This window comes from Dreissena polymorpha, chromosome 6, assembly GCF_020536995.1.
Source record: "Dreissena polymorpha isolate Duluth1 chromosome 6, UMN_Dpol_1.0, whole genome shotgun sequence".
Lineage (NCBI taxonomy): Eukaryota > Metazoa > Mollusca > Bivalvia > Myida > Dreissenidae > Dreissena > Dreissena polymorpha.
The window spans coordinates 5,485,280-5,498,357 of record NC_068360.1 but is presented as its reverse complement, the minus strand read 5'-3'; the positions used below and the strand labels follow the sequence as shown (position 1 = coordinate 5,498,357).

The 13,078-nt window shown below is 34.1% G+C and overlaps 1 protein-coding gene across 1 annotated transcript; it reads left to right on the top strand.

Moving 5' to 3' along the window:
* Positions 1 to 633: 633 nt before the first annotated feature.
* Positions 634 to 9,176, top strand: LOC127836177 (uncharacterized). Its single transcript, XM_052362658.1, has 2 exons — positions 634 to 803; positions 4,569 to 9,176. Exon 2 carries the CDS (start codon positions 4,578 to 4,580, stop codon positions 7,557 to 7,559), a length of 2,982 nt encoding a protein of 993 aa, XP_052218618.1. The 5' UTR covers positions 634 to 803; positions 4,569 to 4,577; the 3' UTR covers positions 7,560 to 9,176.
* Positions 9,177 to 13,078: the final 3,902 nt, after the last annotated feature.

The window sequence follows — 13,078 nt, the reverse complement described above, 5'->3', positions numbered from 1 at the left end:
GGAAACCGACTCGAGAGCGTATAAAATAAGCACAAGGCAATCGATGCAATCGAGCTAAAATAAAAAGATTTAAACGCTGAAGAATGAAGAGCATAGATCTACACAATATCGCAAAATATTGAACAAAGTTGTTAAATGGCTGCTTTTTCATACAGTTGATTTTTGATAATCGTATAGAACAATATCAAAATGTGCTAATTTATCTTATGCCCGCCTTTTTTCTTGCTGGACAAACTTTTGTTTGTCTACATATTAATTAAACTAAACGACAGTAATAAGTTTCGTTTTCACTGTTTGAAAGCATAGACTATCCTTTAAAGTTATTTGAACAGTTGATATGGTCTTACTTTTCTTTCGTTTTCATATGTATTCGAAAACCGCCATAAATGGATTTAAATATGTTTGATTTGAAATTTTTGTTTTATATAGCACGAGGTAAGAAGATAATTTACGAGATTAGGCGGTCACATATAACTGATAATTCCGATACGGATAGGTTATAAGCACAATTTACCTAACTGGGTTTCTAGGTTCTTTATCGCATGAGTTGTTGGAAAACCATTCGTGAGTCACCGCTATTTTTATCACAAAGCGATTTCTTTTTTCAGCTGGTTATAGGCATTCAACTTGGCTTCTATTTTAAGCAAACTATCCTTATTTTCGGAAAACCGTAGAATGACGTGAGAGTAATTCGATATCCCGCAGTGCTCCGTTGAATATTTAAAATTCACTTTATATCTGTAAGCGATGGAAGAATGACTTGTTAATGTTTCAAAGAAGGATAACGAAGACTATCCCATAAGGTGAGTTTCTCAATTAATTGCTTATTTTTAGGCATTGTTTCCATAAAAATTATGACAAACAATTAAGTAATGTATCAAATAAATATTACATATCATCAGTTGATGTATTAAAGTAACACTCAAAACCAACGAATATTTCACAAAATATAATTATTTCAACGCAAGATATGGTAACATGGATTTAACGAGATACAAAATGCTTGTATTTATTTGTTGTGACACAAATATATTCCATTTTAATTTCCCGCAACGATTTCAACCATTGAATATATTATCCCGCGAAAATAAAAAGAGCATTGTGTATCTTGTTAATCTATGTTACCAGACCACATCCAGCGTTGCTATAAGGAACATTGATTGAATATGTGCTAATTTAATTTTTCGTTGATTTTGGGGTTTTACAGTAGATGGTCTTTTAACCCATTTATGCCTAGCGTCTAGAAAAAAGGCCTTGGCAAACAGCGTTGACCCAGATGAGACGCCGCATGATGCGGCGTCTCATCAGGATCTGCGCTTTTTGCTTAAATGAATTTCTGTAAGAAATATTCTAAATGTAGAAATAAGTATACTATACATCCCTAATTTTGGAAATAGATTGATCCATTTTAGAAGGATGGGAGAGTCCACTAGGCATAAATGGATTAAATGTGTTTCATACCCATTCCAATTGTCAAGATTTATATAATTGTTATTATGCACCTTCTTATGTTTGCCTCGTCTGTTAAATAAGAGAATATTATGTGAGTTTTCGGATATAGATAAAGTTTATCATGCAAGGCTTAGAACCATGGTAGCGCGAGGCTTTATCTTTTAGCTTTAAACTATCGCTATTTTTAGATCACACTCGGGTTTTTCCAAAAAATGGAGAATCTGTTTTTTGTCAAATATGGAAGAACAATATTGTCACGAAATGCGTATTTAATCAATTTTAATGGAAAAAAGATGAAAATAATGCAATAAATATAATATTATGTGAATTTTGGATAAAGTCGAACGCAACCATGATTCTAAGCTTATAGTGATAAACTTAATCTTTATCCCAAACTCACATAATATTCTCAATACGCCTAAAATTTTCGATTTAATATAAAGAAGTGAAACTCCAGTTGCTCCAGCAGTATTGATATCCTTCTATACACACGTTCGTGGTCCTTAATTTATGAAACCAATTGCCAAAACAATACGGCACAATACGAAACAAAATGCATAGCACTGGGGGTTTAAACCGGTCTTAGAGCGCTCAACCTCACACTTTGCCCAGCAATATTTATGATATATATAAATGTAAATAGAATTAAACCTCAAAGCTTTGCAACTGAAATTATACAGTTATAAAAGGGAATTAAAACGCATTTAATTTAATTACCAATGGTAGGAAGAAGACAAGAGCAACATAGTTTCAACCTTTTGAAGAACGATGAAATGAAATTTTGAAGTACCAACTACATCCCTTCTTTTGACAAAAATATTTAAGAATACAACATCATAAATTTAATAGAAGCAAACATATAAAAGGGTCATTGCATTAATAATTCTAAATTTGAAGAGACGAATGATATAGTGAATCGAAAACCAACAAACATGTGTTTTTAACTATCCTTATGATAAAAAGGAGTTAATTACATTAAAACGCTTATTGCAAACATTTGCTTTAAGATATTTACATTTGCGAGCACGCTTCAAAATATCTCCATTAAACGATGGGTGGGAAATTCCATTAATTTATATGCCATTTTAAAGAAACATTATTTTTTGAAATAAAATCACTATACTTTTAGTGAAATTTTGTCAATTTACGTCGTAGGTAATGATACAAACAAAAAAACTGTTCAAAAATTTCAAAGTTAAAGTCGTCCCGCTTGTCGTATAAACTTGTCTTAATCATATTATCATTTGTAGTTAGATGTAGCATCTGTATTGGATTAACACGATCTATTTAAGACTAGTTCTTTTGGGTAGTTTTTGTGAATAAATTGTTCAAAGTAAGGGTTATCTAAGTTTAGTATGTCATCAATGTATCTGCTATTAAGGTTTTAACGTTGAATCAAATCTAGTTTTTAAGTTTTCGATAATTCTAACATAAAATCCCTTTCATAACAATATCAAAATAGATCAGCTATAAGTGGCGCACAATAAGTACCCAAAGGAACAGCGATTGTTTGTTTCAATATTTTACAATTAAATTCAACAAGCAAGTTAGATCTATCCAGAAGAAAAGTAAGTGCTGCACACAAGTCAAGATGATGTATTATCTTATTTCTGAAAAAAAGCTGTTTAAAGCAAAATAAGAACACTTCTCTCATGCAAATGCTTTTTTTTCAAGAAATATTTATGATAAAATTACTCTACACAATAATGGCTTTGCATAAACAGTTCCAATGTGCTCACCCATTGTTTGCATTAAGTTTTGTGTTCTTGTTGTCTGTATTTTAGTCTGAAGTGAGATTATATCGACTGCGCGCGCGTGTGTGTGTGTGTGTGTGTGTGTGTGTGTGTGTGTGTGTGTGTGTGTGTGTGTGTGTGTGTGTGTGTGTGTGTGTGTGTGTGTGTGTGTGTGTGTGTGTGTGTGTGGTGTGTGTGTGTGTGTGTGTGTGTGTGTGTGTGTGTGTGTGTGTGTGTGTGTGTGTGGTGTGTGTGTGTGTGTGTGTGTGTGTGTGTGTGTGTGTGTGTGTGTGTGTGTGTGTGTGTGTGTGTGTGTGTGTGTGTGTGTGTGTGTGTGTAGACTTCATGTTCCTTAAACAGGGCTTTTTCCTTCTGTGAGAATGGCCGTTTTTTTTATTTGGGAATTGTGCGACTCACATTTTCACAATTTCAAGAAGTTCGCGACTCAAATTTGCACATTACAGGAAGTTCGCAACTAATTATTTCTTTATTTTCAACAATTCCTGATTCATTTTTTCACAACATGGGGGGGGGGACGGCAAGGCCGCTTCACAAAAACAAAAACAGGAAAAAGCCATGTTCTATATATTTACAACAACCGTTACACTGGCTTGTTTACCTATATTCACAAGACAAACCAAAACACATATGAATATTGTCACGTTAAAGGAATATTTAATGCAAAGCATCGAATTTTAAAATCAATTAAAAACTGTTCATATATGAAACAAACAATTAACTGATTTAAACCTTGTATGATGAATGCTTGTTTCAAGTAAAATTTGTGTCTTTCCAGGATAAAATAGAAGAATTTATTTCCTCAATTCTGGGTATAGTATACTTGGGCTACCGATGATTGTGTCACATTAATATTTTCCATATTTAGCATTGTGAAAAAATACATAGAATGTACACAAACAAAAATAACGCACACAAATAGTCATCGATGGATTAACACTCGAACAAGTAAAAACAAAACAATAACAGAAGAGTCTTTAAAGGAAAAAGGATTAAGTATATGATTTATTTAGTTATAGTGGCAGAAACTCTCTTATATGTAAGAGGCAAGTGCCTACTAACCAGTAAAGGAATATATACGCGTACAGTAAAATCGCTAAGCAGTGCATCTCGATAAATTTCAATATGAGTAAAATCGGTTATTGATTTGAGTTATATATTTGTATACTTAGTTTTGTATCCAGTAGGTATAAAAGTAAATAACACAAAACAATTTTCTCTCTTTCCTGATATAGATCGTGAGTTTTATCCCTTTTTTGCTATATTTGATTATATTCATAAAATAAACGGGACCAAACTAACCATCCTATTTTTGAAGATGTTAGTGGAAAAAAATTGATTTGGCCTATTTGATATATATTTCAGACATATAAAATGGGTCGTGGATTTCAACGAGGAAGAGGTTTGGAAAGAGGTCGAGGAAGAAACCAAGCTAAGTATGCTAGAAAAAATACAAAATATGGTAGGTTTCAAAGAGCTAGAGGTCGCGGTATTTCGGAAAGAGATCGAGGAAAAAACCAAGCAAAGTATGTACGTGGCAAATCAGATACGTCTTTCATGCATAATGGAATAACCCAACACGATAGACCTTTAAATTGCTACACAGACCTGGACATGCCTGTCGATGAAGAGGAGAACTATTTAGAGGATATACGGATAGGTAATCCTAAGTTAACGCATGAAGTAGAGTTGGAAAAAAGAACAGAAGAACAACGACATGAACGTTCTGTTAACGATGACCCGATAAAAGATTTGGAGGGCAATCGGGTAGAAACTCCTAAGTTAACGCATGAAGAAGAGTTGGAAAGAAGAACAGAGAAACAACAACATGTACGTTCTGTTAACGATGGCCAGACAACAGAATTGAAGGGCAAACGGGTAAACAAACATAACCAAACGCACGAAAAACAGTCGCCAAGAAGTACTGATTACGAGAGAGATACATACAGCAGTAAGCTGCAAGCTGTGAACGATTTTCATGGAGATCTGAGACTTTACATACGTCAAAGGAAATGTATGGAGTTTCCAGATAATGAAGACAGACCGATGGGATCTGGCCATGACACGGATGATGGAAAACACGAAGATGTCAAATCCTATCAAAGATATCGGTCGATTGAGGGAAGAGACGAAGAAAGACCAATTGGCTGCTTTGGCATAAAATCAAACGGTTTATATTTCGACCAAGATTGTTTGGCCAGAGTAGCAAACGATAGACATGTTGATGAACTTAATTTACCAATTGACGGAGATGACAGCGTACAACATTACAATAATCGAGTGGATGGCAGAAAGTCAAACAAGAGTCATCTCGATGAACGGAATAGTTTGCATGGCAAAATAAATACATACAGTTCAAATTCTCCATATGGAAGTCGACAAAGTTTCAAAGAAAACATTGACCTGCATCAAAGTCATGATCGAGATTTTTCAATCATAACACATTCAAATTTTGGAGACCATGAAAGGAATAGAATGTACGGAGAAAGAAAAAATAATGAAAGTCCAAGTACTTTTTATTATGACCGTAAAAAGTCGAATGAAAGAGATGAAATAAACAGCAGGCTTTTTCAACTAGGCGGTAAACGAGGCATGTCACAGGGTTCAAATTATGACTATAAGGGAGGGGACAACGGACGAAAAGATAATACTGCACGAGAATTTAAAAGAGAAAGACATGAACATATAAGAGTTGATGAACGTGAGCATGAAAACTTATTGCATGTAAGAGTTGATGACAAAGACATGTTCTTGCCAAGACGGAGTCCCCTCAACTCTGTAAAAAATTATAGTTTGAATGGACTCCAAGCAAGAAACGATGCAGTAAAACATGAAAGATACATTTCAATTTGGGATTCTGAAAAATACGAAGCTAGAAGGCATTTTAAGGAAGATTCACGAACAGAAAGGCGGGATGATTCTAGAAGTTTTGACAACCACTATTTGCCAAATCAGCTCAGCAGATATGATCAAGTACGTGACCCACATGTTGAACATGTGACAAACATGTTGACAGCAAACAAGGATGAGAGAGGATTTGATAACCCACGATACGACGACCGAAATCAAATGCCGGATGCTTATTTTCATTGTTGCGATGGTCTACCGCGTGACCACATGATTTATTTAGATAATGGTTTTTGTGATGGGAATAGCAACTCTCGCGACTTGTATAATGAAATGAGGGACCAGTTGAATGTCGAAGAGCTGCAAAGAGGTCAGAATGGTGATCCATTTGACGAGCGAGTTTGTTTGAGTAATGTGCAACGAAAAATGCATGATGAAGAATTAGTAATGCACACAAAACATCGCGACTTTAACGCAGACACTGAACTAGAGGGCAACAGAAGCACTCAGTCTTGTATAATTGACGAGATTTCATCAGGAAATCATTGTCCAGCGGAATTGTTACTGACACAAGGTGGTAGTCACGCATCACGAAAACGTAAACGAGATTTTGATTCCAAAATTGTAAAGAAAACCAACCGAAAACGGAAGTCGCGTTCAGACATTAGGAAACGTATGCGGACTAATGAAAACGACAGGAGATCGCCACCCGGTAATGATGGCCAACGGTTTATTACGGAAGAGTACATGGAGAAAGCGAATACAGAAATTTTGGTTCCGTTAGGAACCGAAATTGTTAAGGCTGCTTTGAATCACCCATCACCGTGCGCGTCGTTTGACTATCTTTGTAACAACACATATCAAGGCCGTGAATTTGAAACTAAATATTGTTTGAAAACTTTCGTGCAAAAAATGTTTGAAGACACTGGTATAAAAATTACAGAAGATGGAATTGAAATACCGAAAGTAAAAATCAAAATCTGTCAGACGTATACGAAATTCATACGGCACGATCATGTTTGTAAAGATATTCATATCTGCAAGTTCTTCATGATTGGGCGATGCAATAAAGGAGATCGGTGTCCTCGTTTGCATAATCTTCGTCATACTCGCAATAATTTAGTTCTAAAAAGAAAGAACATCGACAAACTTCCGGATAGCATCGTGCTTGAACTATGCAGGCACATAGACAACCGAAACTGGACCACACTTCCTATCGTCTGCAAATTCTATAATAATGAAGCTTGCAAGCATGGCGACAGATGTCATCATTTACACATATGCAAGTTTTACATCGCGGACGACTGCAAATTCGGCGAAGCATGCAAAAGAAATCATAGGTTTCAAAGTTTGCAGACGAGGAATGTACTAGAAAACTTCGGTATTGAAAATATTCAAGAGGAAGAAATAAAGATTATCATGCAGATGGCTGTCAAGAAAAGGCGTGCGTATGAAAAGAAAAACGGTAGCAATAGTCCTATAGAGACTTTTCTTGACGCACACTTTTGATAGAAGTGAATATGTTTTCGATATAATAATTACATAAATTCAAAACAATAAAGAAACAAAACACACACACACACACAACTCAAGAAACAAAATAAAAACCACTCGCATGCATGCACGCACACAATCACACACAAAACGACAAACAAGTTTATCCAAGAACGATTTGTTTAATTCCTTGCAAGTAGCAACATAAGATAGATAGTAACACGTCTATAAAGAAATGAGTTCCAGTCGTACATGAATGGGAACAACAGTGTGTAAATATAAAACATAACAAAGAAAAATTTAACCAACTCCTGCACTGTATAGCGATTTATACTTGTAACTTAATTATATTATTAAATGGTTGATTTGAAAGAATATTTTCATTAATTTGCTTTTTCATGTTTATTTGATTCTTAAATGTTAAATGTCTTTTTAAATCTTGCTCATGCAATCTTTTTTGCGATTTTTTATAAATGTTAATAGTTATACTTCTAATAATGTATAATAATTAATGATAAAAATTAAATATAATGATTTGTTTTACCATATACAAATGTTAATTTTTTAAGTACTGTAAGGTCAAACGCGTTTTGAAGAATAAGGGGACAATTGACGGTAAGTTAATGAAGGTAAAACATGAAAAAGCATGTGTCTTTAATGCTGTATATTATAACAAAAATTGCCTGCGAATGTGCCCATCAACTACACTGCATCTTTTTGTGAACACCGGGAAGATCTTCACTGAAGTTTGAGATTGAAGATTCCTCTTGGCGAAGTATCTTCTTCAACGGTTGAAGGCGTATTCTATTTCAGCGAGCAATTTCATATTTGAATGTTAAATATGTAAAATGCTGAACTCTGTTACACAAACCGGGATGTAACCCTTTTGAAAATAAAGGAGCCCGTGGGTTTGGTTTTGATGCAAGGATTCCCTATAAAGTGAAAAATAGTCATTGCATGACAGTGTTTCGTGTTTTTGAACTTCGGTATTAACAAGCGAACTAAGACGCTGTGGTATTGACAAACGAACGAAGACGCTGTGGTATTGACAAACGAACGAAGACGCTGTGATTGGCTACCCACCGAAGACGCACGAGACAAGAGGCATATACAGTGGCATATGATACTTTACGCACATACACATATGGTGCAGAGTTATATGTTGTTAGATTCAGTCATTTGGACTGTTTTTATTCAGTTATGAACTGTAATGTCGTTCTTGTATTGTCCAGTAGGGATGAGAGAAATGCAATCAACATGATTTTCTTTAGTCAAAAAGTAACAAATACGTGCTAGAGATTGCATATTACGTACAATGTTGTCTTTTAATATTGGAATTTCGCAAGACAAACTTCATCATACTTAGCATTTCAGGTAAAAATCGATATTTAACTTATTATGGGTCATTCTTCCGATCTGGTGAGCTTGCACAAATTGTAGTTGCATTTTTGTTCATCATAAAAGAAAGTATTGGTTTACGGTGTGAATGTAAACGTGCATTTTGGAATATTGTATTGGTGGTCGCAATGTTCTGGTAATTTTAATTCATTTGTGAAGGTTTTCTATTCTGTGTATATAAATATACCTGCCTATATACTTTCGATCGTCTACAAATAAAAACTCAATCCTTGAGACGATGTTTTGTTGAGTCCATATCCTAACCCAACCACACTTTTTTGAGCGTTAATTGTGAAAAGTGAATTTTAACAACCTTTTTCACCGCCTTTATACTGTAGCGTAATCGATTGTCAATGTGTTTCGTTTAACTAATGGAAATAAAACAAATCTCTGACTGCTTAAAACTATTTCTTTTATTTTTTTATCAATATCTTTCTAACATCGAAATTATAATTATAAGTTCTTTTTTAGATCTAACCGCAGAATGCCTACTACTAACTAAAACACTGCATTTTATCCCCATGTTAATTTACATAAAATTTACTTGTAATTTCCATTGGTCACCAAGGTCCGGGCTTATTACGGATTGGTTACATTGCACCTTGGGAATTGATAGCCCGAACTGTTCGAGTTCTTACTTGCTTATAGAATATTCTAAAACCTCATTACTCGGTGTGACATAAAACTTTATGTTGTGTTTGCCTGTGAATGCATGTGAATTATTTTATATGGCCTGTACAAATAAGATTTTCTGTCGACCCCTTTCATGTGTACCGTTACAACGATAAATGAGGTAATAACAATCATATATGTCAATAGGTTGGCCTGTTCCGTTAATCAAATGTCTGTCAGTTATATAACCCCTCAATTTCCTAATCTTAACATATGGTATTAAACTTTTCAATTTATTTACCCCACACTTTATCATGTTTACTTGCTTATTGACAAACCTTCCAATATTTTAACTAGTCTTTACATGCACGAGATGAACTCTCAAATAGTTTGACCACTTCAAACTTTTAACTTCTGCTTACGTATGTAAATAACCTTTTAACATTTTCTTACATATTAGTAATTATAACAGTTACTAATCAATTACTCAAACATATTATTAAAATATTTCTGTATTATTAAATTTATCTGTACTCAAATTTCTATCATACGAATAATTATTTGTAAATGACAAATATCTCACAAAAAACTTATTATTAAATTTTCAACCTTCATCCTGACATTTCATATACATATTATTAAAATATCTCTTTATTAATTTCTATCATAAGAATAAAAATATGGCTATTAGAGAAAATGTTGTATTACATTACAATACAGGCTAGTGCCGGAGTTTTGAACATGCTTGTAACTATTGCCATCATCGTTCAACTTAAACGACTTGCTTACAATCAGATATTTAAATATTGCGCAATGGTGGAGCTCGTGGTGGAGCTCGTTGCACACATCGGCGTCCATAATAAATACTGACAAAATAGACGGTTTTATATACATCGCTGAACTCTCTACATTCCTTTATATTTAACATTTACAGTTCATTATCAGATTTATTCAAAACATAACTGCAGGTAACCATTCGAAGTATAGCTGCTTCTTATAACAGTGCGAAATGAATCTGGAAGTTTAATATTCCATTAGAAATAATCAAATTTACAAATACTTGGAAATGCTTAACATACCAATTAACCGATTCCATATAAAACGTATACTGTTCACGAAGAAATCGAGGTTATACGTCAATGGCTTAAACTGAATCGAATGATGAAATAAAGCCGAGTAAGAGCTGTCGACGCAAATTCAACTTTACTTAAATTAGCAGTCTAAACATCAAATTCTTTTATTGAGCCTCGTTTTAGGAAAACTGCGCTTAATGCATGCGCGTAAAGTTTCGTCCCAAATTAGTCTACGCAGTCCACATGGCGACACTTTCCGCCTAAACTGGATTTTCGTTTAGTACAGACTTCTTTAAAATAAACATTCATTAAAAACGGAAAGGTTCGTCCCTTTAAAGCCTAGTTGGACTGCACAGGCTTATCTGGGATGACACTTTACGGTTATGTATTATGTCCAGGTTCCACAAAGCGAGGCCCAGTCGATTGTGTAAGACTATATTGTTTATGCGAAGACCAACACATATATTCCAAGTTTATTTGTTAGTACAGTCCATGATTGTACATCTTTGTTAAATAAGAAATCAGATCATAGCAACATATTGCCATTGTCAAGAATGCAAAGAAGATTTCGAGCATATATCGCTCTGTTAATGAAAACGCCGCACTTTACTCTTTAAATGTTTAATAACATGAGTATGGCCTAGTGTTTTTGAGCGTATTTTCCGTACCCGGGGTAAATTATAGTATACGTAAGAGTACCCAGGGTACTTTAAAGATGTACTTGCCGACAACGACCTATTAAGACAACCATTATGTATTATTGTCGGCTCAGATACTACTTAAAAGTACCCCGGTACTCTACAGTATACTAAAAAAATACCCGATGTACGGGAAATATTCTAAAAATTACCCCGGAGTATTGTGGGTGCCTTTAAGCGTAATTTCCGTACTCGGCGTAAATTGTAGTATACGTAAGAGTTGGCAAAATGATTTTCAGTTATTAACATACTATGTACATGCAAAGAATGGTAAGTGGCTTAGTGTACTTCAATGAATCTTACGTGTAATAGGCGACTATTGTCGTGAAAATGGTTTTAATAATTATTCTTTGGTTTAACAAACTATTACCGTTTATAAGTCAAGAGCAGGACCTCACCATTTTACATATGTGTATGATTATTGAATCTATTTGTGAAGTTTATGCAAAAGTCGTGCATAAAGAACAACAATCTGTTTAATCCTTAATACAAATTAAATTAGCATGCTAAATATTGAGCACCCCAGAACTGAATAAAGGTTTTATTCAAATACATGGCGGTCAAGTGGCAAATGCAGACATTAATCACCATTATTAATTATACAACAATAACAGTAATAGCATTTATAAAAACATGGCAATATTGTAATACAATGAATACAATAAATACAGTTTATACAATACATATAATAAATACCTTATGTGTTATTTAATTAGAACAGAGATAACAACAATACAAAGGTTAAAGTTTATAAATTGATTTATCACTAACCTGTTATAATAACGCAGAACACTATATCAAAGATATATGTGATGTTTATGTTCTTACCAATCATGCGTGTAATAGGTTTAGTGATAAAACTGGTTAGGTTGTTAGCTGAACTGTAGTAACTGTTTGAAAAGAATTCAGGTTATTAGTAAAATAGATAGATATTGATTTCGTATGTTGAGATATTGTAAAGAAATAAGGGTTGTTCATTTACTCTATGACAATCAAACGACCAAGACCTAAAATGGTTGACAATGTTATGCTTAACTTTCAAACGGGGTACCTACAATTTTGGTCTTCTAGGATATTGATTTTATAATTGTACAAGATAAGTATTGATGCAAAGCATCAAAGGGCGTCGGGAATTTCAGTGTAAAAGGCACTCAATGAAGTTACATGGAACGATTTTTTTACTGTAAATATTAATATATTGGCCGATTATTTTAAACAAGATAGAAAATGATACTGGTATAACCATTATCTATGATTGTGTGTTATAACTACCAAATAACCATTATCTATGATGCTGTGTTATAACCCCAAATAGCCATTATCTATGATTTTGTGTTGTAACCCACAAATATTTCATAGTTCATTTTAATTACATTGGTTTCCTTTTTTACTGGCATCCGTGTGCAGTTTTCATTAATGGAACAGAACTGTGTAGGTTTTAAAAAATCTGCCTGCTTCAGCTTGTATGTGTCATTTCATATTTTTCTCAACTTCAAGGGGAGATGATTCTGAACTTATTCTTACGTTGCTCATTAACGATAGGGAATTAGTACTCATTGATATGAAAACACTGTAAAAGTTTAAATGTGTTTACGACCCCCACCCAACGCTGGATAGTGAGCGGGGTTAAAGGTCCATACCAAAGGGTCCATACCACTGGCAAGATTAGGGACAGGCCTGCGGCCTTCTATATGTGGTTCTTAAAAAAACATGTAGAAGGACTTGATAGTAATGAGACTGGGGTGCTGTGATG

Bases quoted from the DNA above. Each gene is read 5' to 3' on its own strand.
- LOC127836177 (XM_052362658.1), top strand. From the start codon at position 4,578: ATGGGTCGTGGATTTCAACGAGGAAGAGGTTTGGAAAGAGGTCGAGGA.